General features: G+C 54.0%; 1 protein-coding gene across 1 annotated transcript in view; it reads right to left on the bottom strand.

Annotated features, from left to right (window-relative positions):
• Nucleotides 1-1,061: 1,061 nt before the first annotated feature.
• The window catches only part of kazald1 (Kazal type serine peptidase inhibitor domain 1), an 8,444-nt gene continuing 905 nt past the window's right edge, over nt 1,062-8,600 (bottom strand). The window contains exons 2-5 of the mRNA XM_033034172.1: nt 6,609-7,180; nt 2,977-3,137; nt 2,552-2,699; nt 1,062-1,227 (exon numbers count right to left, since the gene is read on the bottom strand). Coding sequence (XP_032890063.1) covers nt 1,145-1,227; nt 2,552-2,699; nt 2,977-3,137; nt 6,609-7,110 — 894 coding nt within the window. The 5' untranslated portion in view covers nt 7,111-7,180 and the 3' untranslated portion in view covers nt 1,062-1,144. The remainder of the gene's footprint in view (nt 1,228-2,551; nt 2,700-2,976; nt 3,138-6,608; nt 7,181-8,600) is intronic.

Raw genomic sequence — 8,600 nt, 5'->3', positions numbered from 1 at the left:
CTCTGTGCCTCTCCAAGCTTCCCCCTTTCACCTCTCTCATTCCCTCCTCTGTTCTCTCATTCGGACCTATGCACACCTCAGTTCGTTGGGAACCCCTTGCACCGGCCGTGTACACGGAGAGACCCTCTCTCGCTGCAAGTGTTAACGTGTTGCACATTGGCCCTCTGACCCCGTGTTGCAGGCTGGGGATGTGGTGTGAGGGGCTGGAATGCGTTGATTGCTGGCGGTCCAGGGCTGTGTAGAGGCCTGGGCTCGGGAGCAGAGCTCCGCGAGGGGATTGTTATGACTTGAGCAGAAATTACTGACAGTGGGAAGCGGGGCGAGAGGAACCCAACACCCTGGAATTTGCCGGCTGGGGAGGAGGTCAGGCCCAGAGCTGCCTGTAATGGGCTCTCAGTCACTTAACGGGAATAAACACCTTCAGTTCCTGATAACCCGCGGCAGAGTGGAGTATTATTACAGCACGGAAACAGGCCCTTCAGCCCAACTCATCCATGCCAAGCAAGATGCCCCATCTAGGCTAGTCCCCCTTGGCCATCAGTTTTCCACATATAACCTTCAGACAGATGGTGCCTTCAGTTTTAATCCGTAGTCCACACAATCTACAGCTCCCAGGCACGTTACAAGGTTGAAAGATTCCCACATATCAAGCATAGAGAAACACTGCACTGGAACAGGCCCTTCATCCCACCATGGCTGTGCTATCCCCCTCTCACCTTGACCCCCTGAACCTTGCGCCGCTACCAGTCAGTCAACACGTCATTTGAGGGTAGACACAGGAACTGCAGATGTCAGTTTACAAAAAAAAGACACAATATTTTGGAGTGACTCAGCAGGTCAGGCAGCATCGGTATCCACCTACCACTTGGCAGGCTTTGTCCCGTCCCCACCTCTTCTTTCCAGCGTTATCTCTCCCCTACCCCATCAGTGTGAACAAGGGTCCCCACCCGAAACATCTCCTGTCCATTCCCTCCACAGATGCTGCCTGGCCCGCACGGTTAATCCCACACTTTGTGCTATTTGTTTCCCAATGGAAAGCAAGAATCAGACTGAGTCAATAATCGGGTCGCAGCGAGTGACTTTATTATAATTCGCTGCTTCATCCCGGCCGATCACCACCGTTCCCGTGGCCGAGGGTCAGTGCTCAGTAATAGTCGTCCGTGTCCACATCGTCGTCCAGCGGGGGCTGGGCCAGGCCCCAGAGAGTCCCCGCCTCGCCCAGCTCGTCTGCAACATAGAGGGAATGAGGGACCGAGGGCAGAAGCTCCCGAGGGGGCGCAAGTCAGGGCCGCACCTCGGCAGTGGGCCTGGAGCTCGCCTGCCGCGAAGCCGGGAAACCCCTGCCCTAGAGGGAAGCCGCCGATCCCGGCTCCTGATCCTCCACGATGACCGGAGGGCGGGAGTCGGTGACGGCGGTGGATGCTGGATAAGGGATGGTGAGAAGAACCGGGGAGGGTCATACCTTCCCAGTCCCCAAGGCCACAAAGGCTGAAGGTGGCCGGGCGAGGTGATGGACCACGAATCACTGTACGATCCGGACGAGGGCGACAGCTGCAACGGCCCTAATGGCCAGCTACAGATGGGACTGTGCAAACGTGGCAAACTTGGCAACTCTTGCATATGGACTGTTTCTATACATTCTGTACCTAATCTGGCATTGTACTTATGTGTGGCAATTATTCGACTGAACTGTATGCAAAAACAACATTCATTGTACCTTGGTACACGTGACCATAAAGACCCATTGGGTCACTCTCCGGCTGGAGAAGTTAGGGTCAGCGTTGGGGACAACTGGAGCCGGAGATAAAGAGCAAGTGACTCTGTTGGTACATCAGAACAGCACAGATTAGACCCTTCGGCCCACAATGTCCGTGCCGAACACGATGCCAAGTTCACCTGCCTGCACATGATCCATATCACTCCATTCCCTGCGTCTATCTAAATGACACTTAAACACCACAATAGCATGTGCCTCCACCGCCACCCATGGCAGCACATTCCAGGCACCCACCACCCTGTCAAAAAATAATATCCTCATCATTGAGCATCCAGTGCGCCGAGGAATGTGTAGAGAGAGAGAGAGATGGCCTGGTTGGTTGGGGGGGGGGGGGGGGGGGGGGGGGGGGGGGGGTAGGTTTGTGCACCTTGTAGGCAAAAACAAAGAATGTCACTGCATTGACTATAAAGTGTCATCATAACTTTGTATTATGGTGGTGTGGGTGTTGGTAGTATTTGATTTGTAAATATTATTGTAGATAATTGAATACATTTAATACTGTGCTGGCTCCCACTGTACCTAGAGATACAAGAGAGCCAGCACAGGCGGGATGGGCTGAACGGCATTTTTGACTGGGGGCAGGATGGGTTGAACGGCCTCATGGCGTGCTGTCCCGTTGTAGATGGTGGGTTGGGTGCACCGTTCTCACTCGATCCCCTGTACCCACTCCCAGCTACCTCCTCTCCACCCTCACCCTCACCTCATACCCCTCACCCTCCAACCTTCACCCCCCCTCCCCCCCCCCCCCCATATTATGGCTGAACCCCGGCTCACCGGCGGAGAGGACGGTCAGGTTGGCTGCTGCCGAGACCTCGCCCAGTTTATTGTGGGCGCAGCAGAGGTAGACCCCCGCATCCGAGCTCCGGATCCCCTGGATCTGCAGCCAGCCGCTCACCTCGTACTTCAGCGGTCCGCCTCGAAACTGCGGTGAGAACACAAACAAACCCCGCGGCGGGAGGGTTAACGGCAAGGCGGCACAAGGAACCGCAGGCGCCGGGACCCTGAGCAAAACACAAAGTGTTGGAGGAAGCCCCTCAAACCCATTCCACTCATCAACGACAGATCTTCTCCATCGTGCGGAGGTGAGGGTTATGAGGAGGGGCGGGGGGAGGAAAGGGTACCTACACAGAGATGTGGGGGTCATGTGGGGGGAGGGGGAGCATTGAGGGGCATGAAGAGGGGGTAGGAAAGTGAGGTACCTGCACAGATATATGGGGGTCGTCTCCGGGCAGGAAGGTCTCCAGACCCTCCTTCCGCCACTCCACGGCCGCCATGGGATAGGCGAAGATCTCACAGCCGAAAATGACATCCTCGCCGGTCGTATTCCAAACGCTGAACGGAGGAGAGATGATCTGTGGGACTGAGACAGAGAAGGCAGGCAGCTAACACCGAAGATAGACACAAAATGCTGGAGTAACTCAGCGGGACACGCAGCATCTCCGGAGAGAAGGAATGGGTGGCGTTTCGGGACGAGACCCTTCTTTAGACAGTCTGATGCTGCCTGTCCCGCTGAGTTACTCCAGTATTTTGTGTCTATCTTCGGTGTAAATCAGCATCTGCAGTTCCTTCCTACACATGCCAGCTAACACCTTCTGGGAGGTTGCGTTACAGTTATACAAGACATTCGTGAGGCCACATTTCATAAGTTCCTGAATTATAAAAGCAGAATTCGGCCATTCTGCCCATCAACTCTACTCCGTCATTCAATCATGGCTGACCTATCTTTGCCCCTCAACCCCATTCTCCTGCTTTCTCCCCATAATCCTCGACACCCTTACTAGTGAAGAATCTGTCAAACTCCGCCGCAAAAATACCCAATAAGTTGGCCTCCTGTGGTCTCCTGCAATGAATTCCACAGATTCACCACCCTCAGACTAAAGAAATACTTCCTCATCTCCTTTCTAAAGGAACGTCCTTTCCTATCCTATCCTATCCTATCCAAAAGTCTCTTAAACGCCACTATTGTATCTGCCTCCACCACCACCCCTGGCAACGTGTTCGAGGCCCCAACACCCGCTCATCTCCTTTAAACTTTGCCCCTCATGCCTCTAGTGCTGGACATTCCCACCCTGGGAAAAATGTTCTGACTGTCCCAGAGGGTAGTCACTCAGCTGCCAGACCCGTGCCCTGGCCCCCACACCGCTCCCTCACTCCGAGAACACTTTGGAAAATCGGAATTCCTTCCTCTGTCATCGCCTGCTCCCTGGAACTTTACTTTAGAGATATCGAGCGAAAACAGGCCTTACAGCCCACCGAGTCCGCGCCGACCGGCAATCACCTCATACACGAGCACTATCCTACACTCTAGGGCGGATCCAGGGAAGAAATTCTTAAGGGGTTGGACAGGATAGATGCAGGAAGATTGTTCCCGATGTTGGGGAAGTCCAGAACAAGGGGTCACAGTTTAAGGATAAAGAGGAAACCTTTTAGGACTGAGATGAGAAAAACATTTTTTACACAGAGAGTGGTGAATCTCTGGAATTCTCTGCCACAGAATGTAGTTGAGGCCAGTTCATTGGCTATGTTTAAGAGGGAGTTAGATGTGGCCCTTGTGGCTAAAGGGATCAGGGGGTATGGAGAGAAGGCAGGTACAGGATACGGAGTTGGATGATCAGCCATGATCATATTGAATGGCGGTTCAGGCTCGAAGGGCCGAATGGCCTACTCCTGCACCTATTTTCTATGTTTCTATGTTTACCGAATCTTTACCGAAGCCAATTAACCTACAAATCTGTACGTCTCTGGAGTGTGCGAGAGAAAACCGGAGCACCCAGAGTAAAAACCCATTGGGTCACAGGGAGTACGTACAAACTCCGTGCAGACAGCACCCGTGGCCAGGATCGAACCCGAGTCACTGGCGTTGTGAGGCGGAAACTCTACCGCTGCACCACCCGTGCCGTCCCACTTCACCTGCATTTGGCCTATTGCCCTTTGGAAAGTAACTTTCCTTTCTCCATCCTCACCCCGCTCCCAATTTCTGGAACAGTGGCCAAAGCTCCTGGAAAAAAACGACCAAAATAAAGTCGAGCTACAAGCTGGCGCTGGGCAGCCGGGGTTTGTTGCCGTGATCCCAGGCTGTGGGAGTTTGTGGCAGGGACTGAGCTATTTCCCTCCATTAGAAACACTTGTCAAACTGATGAACTCGCGTAAATATACCATTAAAAGCTCATTACAGGCAGACAAGTAACAGCTGGGAAACCACTCTGGAGAGAGAGAGAGAGTCGAGAGGGGGGGAGAGGTTTGTGTCTGACGCACAGTGTCCGCTCCCTTCCATCTTACTACTCAAAAAGACATTTGGCCAGGAAGTGTTCAGAGGGCAACGGACCAAATGCGGGTGAATGGGACTGAGTCGTCCGGTATGCCAACTTGGTCAGCATACTCAACAAGGGCCGAAAGGCCTGTTCTGTGCTGTACAGCTCTGTGACTCCAAGCAAAATACTGGCAGACCTTAGTTTAACATCACCCTTGGCTCCACATTGCTTCATACTCTGGCAAACAGTCTGTCGCTCTCAGCCTGAAGGGATTAGATAGGGTGCGCGCACAAGGGTTATGGGGAGAAGGCAGGAGAATGAGGTTGAGAGGGAAAGATAGATCAGCCACGATTGAACAATGGAGTCGACGTGATGGGCCGAATGGCCTAATTCTGCTTCTATATCTCATGAGATGAAATGTGCTTCACCAACGTCTTGTACCCAGAGTAGGGGAATCAAGAACCAGAGAACATGGTTTAAGGTGAGAGGGGAAAGATCTAATAGGAACTTGAGGGGCAACTTTTTTCACACAGAAGGCGGTGGGAATATGGGACGAGCTGCCAGAGGAGGTAGAAATGAGGAACTGCAGATGCTGGTTGACAAAAAAAATAATACACATAGTGCTGGAGCAACTCAGCAGGTCAGGCAGCATCTCTGGAGGTAGTTGAGGAAGGTACTATAACAACATTTAAAAGACACTTGGCCAGGTACATGGACAGGAAATATTAAGAAGGATGTGGGGCAAATGTGGGCAGGTGGGACAAGCTCGAGGTATACAGCGTGGAAACGGGCTCATTGAAACCACACCGACGAGCGATCACCCCACACACTAGCACTACCCCACACACTAGGAACAATTTACAAATTTACCTCGGCCAATTAATCTACAAACCTGCACGTCTTTAGAGGGTGGGAGGAAACGTTTTACCCTTTATCCTGTATCTGTACACTGTGGACAGCGTGATTGTAGTCATGTACAGCCTTTCCGCTGAATGGGTAGCACACACCAAAAAGCTTTTCACTGTAACTCGGTACACGTGACAATAAACGGAACTAAGTTCTGTGCATTCATCCTATCGCTCTGAATGCAAAACTAAACGCAAACCCCCCCACCCACCCACTCTAACAACCCTCTAACTCCTCCCGCCTCCAACCCTCCTCTCCAACCCAATCCCTTCCCTCCCATCCCCTTCCCTCCATGTCCCTCCCCTCCCCTCCAACCCCCTCCCCTCCACCCCCCTCCTCTCCAACCACCTCCCCTCTCCAACCCCTCCACCCTCCTCCTCTCCAACCCCCTCCCCTCTCCACCCCCCTCTCCAATCCACTCCCTTCCCTCCCCTCCACCTCCCCTCCACTCCAACCACCTCTTCTCCCCTCTAACCCCCCTCCCCTCTCCAACCATCTCCACCGCCTACCTACCCTCCACTCCGACCCACTCCAACCACCCTCCACCCCCCTCCTCTCCAACCTACTCTACCCCGTCCGCTCCAACCCCCTCCCTTCACTCCACCCCTTCTCTCCAACCTCCACCCCCTCCTCCCTCACCACCCCTCCCCCCACCACACTCCCTTCCCTCCTACCTGCCTCGCAGGGCCCCTGATGAGCCAGGGTGAGGTTGGCGCCCTGGTTGGCGTTGGCCGCCTGTTGGAAGCGGCAGAGTTGCGGATAGGTGTTGCCGTCGGAGCCGCAGACGGCGAGGTGGTGGCGGCAGACACACTGCGGTTCGGGCACCTCTCCGTGGGCCAGGCCGCCCAGCTCCAGGAGGCAGTCCAGCCCGTCCCCGCACAGCCCGTAGAAGTGGTTGGTGTGGTCGAGGTCACACAGCTGCCCTTCCACATTGCCGCACTCCCAGCAGCAGCCGCAGCGGTCCCGCACCGCTCCCGCCCCGCAGCCCCGGGGAACGGCGCACAGAGCCGCCTCGCACGGCGGGCAGTCGTTGCCCTCCTCCAACAGCCGCTGCCAGCCCGGACCCACCTCGGCCGGAGGCCACTCGGGGGCCGCCCGGGATCCCGGTACACACACCCCGATCACCACAAGCACAACCAGCGGCCCGAGGAGAGCGGAGACCGTCGCGCCGGTCATCTCATTGCCCCCAATCTCACAGCAGTCGCGGCTCACTCACACCGGCCTCATCGTCCCCGCAGCTCGGACCCTGAAACACAGCCAGGTTATTCTCGTTTAGTTTAGAGATGAGATGCAGCGTTGAAACATGCCCTTCGTCCCCCCCAGACCGACCAACAATCACCCTACACTGAGCTACAAGGTCTGAGGAAGGGTCTCGACCCGAAACGCTACCCATTCTTTCTCTCCAGAGATGCTGCCTGTCCCGCTGAGTTACTCCAGCTTTTTGTGTCTATCTTCGAGGTACAGGGAGAGGTTGAGCAGGCTGGGACTCTGTTACTTGGAGCGCAGAAGAATAAGGAGTGATCTTATAGAGGTGTGTGTATAAAATCACCAGAGGAATGGATCAGGTAGACGCACAGTTTTGCCCTGAGTAGGGGAACCGAGAACCAGATGCCATAGATTTAAGATGAGGGCGGAAATATTTAAATGACACCTGAGGCGTACCTTTTTCATACAAAGGGTGGTGGGTATATGGGGCGGGCTGCCGGAGGAGATAGTTCATCCGGGTATTATTGCAACGTTTAAGAAACATTTGGACAGGAATATGGAGGACAGGTTTAGAGGGATATAGGCTAAACAGCATGGGACTATGTGTAAATGGGGCATGTTGGTCTTTGTGGGGATGTTGGGCCGAAGGGCCTGTTTCAGTGCCGTGCGACTCAATGAATCGCTCTATCCTACACACTAGGGACACTTTTACAAAAGCCAATTAACCTACAAATCTGTTTAAGAAGGAACTGCAGATGCTGGAAAATCGAAGGTACACAAAAATGCTGGAGAAACTCAGCGCGTGCAGCAGCATCTATGGAGCGAAGGAAATAGGCAACGTTTCGGCCCGAAACCCTGCCTATTTCCTTCGCTCCATAGATGCTGCTGCACCCGCTGAGTTTCTCCAGCATTTTTGTGTAACCTACAAATCTGTATGTCTTTAGAGTGTGGGAGGAAACCGGGACACCCTGCGAAAACTCGCGCAGACACAGGGAGAACGTGCAAACTCCGCACAGACAGCACCGGAGGTCAGGATCGCAGCCGGGTCTCTGGCGCTGTGAGGCAGCAGCTCTACCACTGCGCCACTGTGTGCCGTTGCATCAAATAACTAATGTAGAAACAAGGGAAGTGCAGATGCTGGTCTACAAAAAGACACAAAGTTTGAAGGTGGGGTTGGAAAGAGTTAATAGGAACCTGAGGGGCATCTTTTCTCCTCACAGGTTGGTGGGTACACCATCTTAAATCTTCCCCCTCTCCACTTAAACCCGTGACCTCTGGTTCTTGAGTTCCCTACTCTGGGTAAAATACTCTGTGCATTGACCCTATCTATCCGCCTCGTGGTTTTATACACCCCTCAGTCTCCTGCGCTCCAAGAAATAAAGTCCTAGCCTTCCCAACCTCACCTTTATAGCCCAGGCCCTCGAATCCTGGCGACATCCTCAAATCATAGATGCGTAGAG

This window comes from Amblyraja radiata, chromosome 15 (genome assembly GCF_010909765.2).
Source record: "Amblyraja radiata isolate CabotCenter1 chromosome 15, sAmbRad1.1.pri, whole genome shotgun sequence".
Lineage (NCBI taxonomy): Eukaryota > Metazoa > Chordata > Chondrichthyes > Rajiformes > Rajidae > Amblyraja > Amblyraja radiata.
This window is presented reverse-complemented; position numbering and strand designations above follow the sequence as displayed.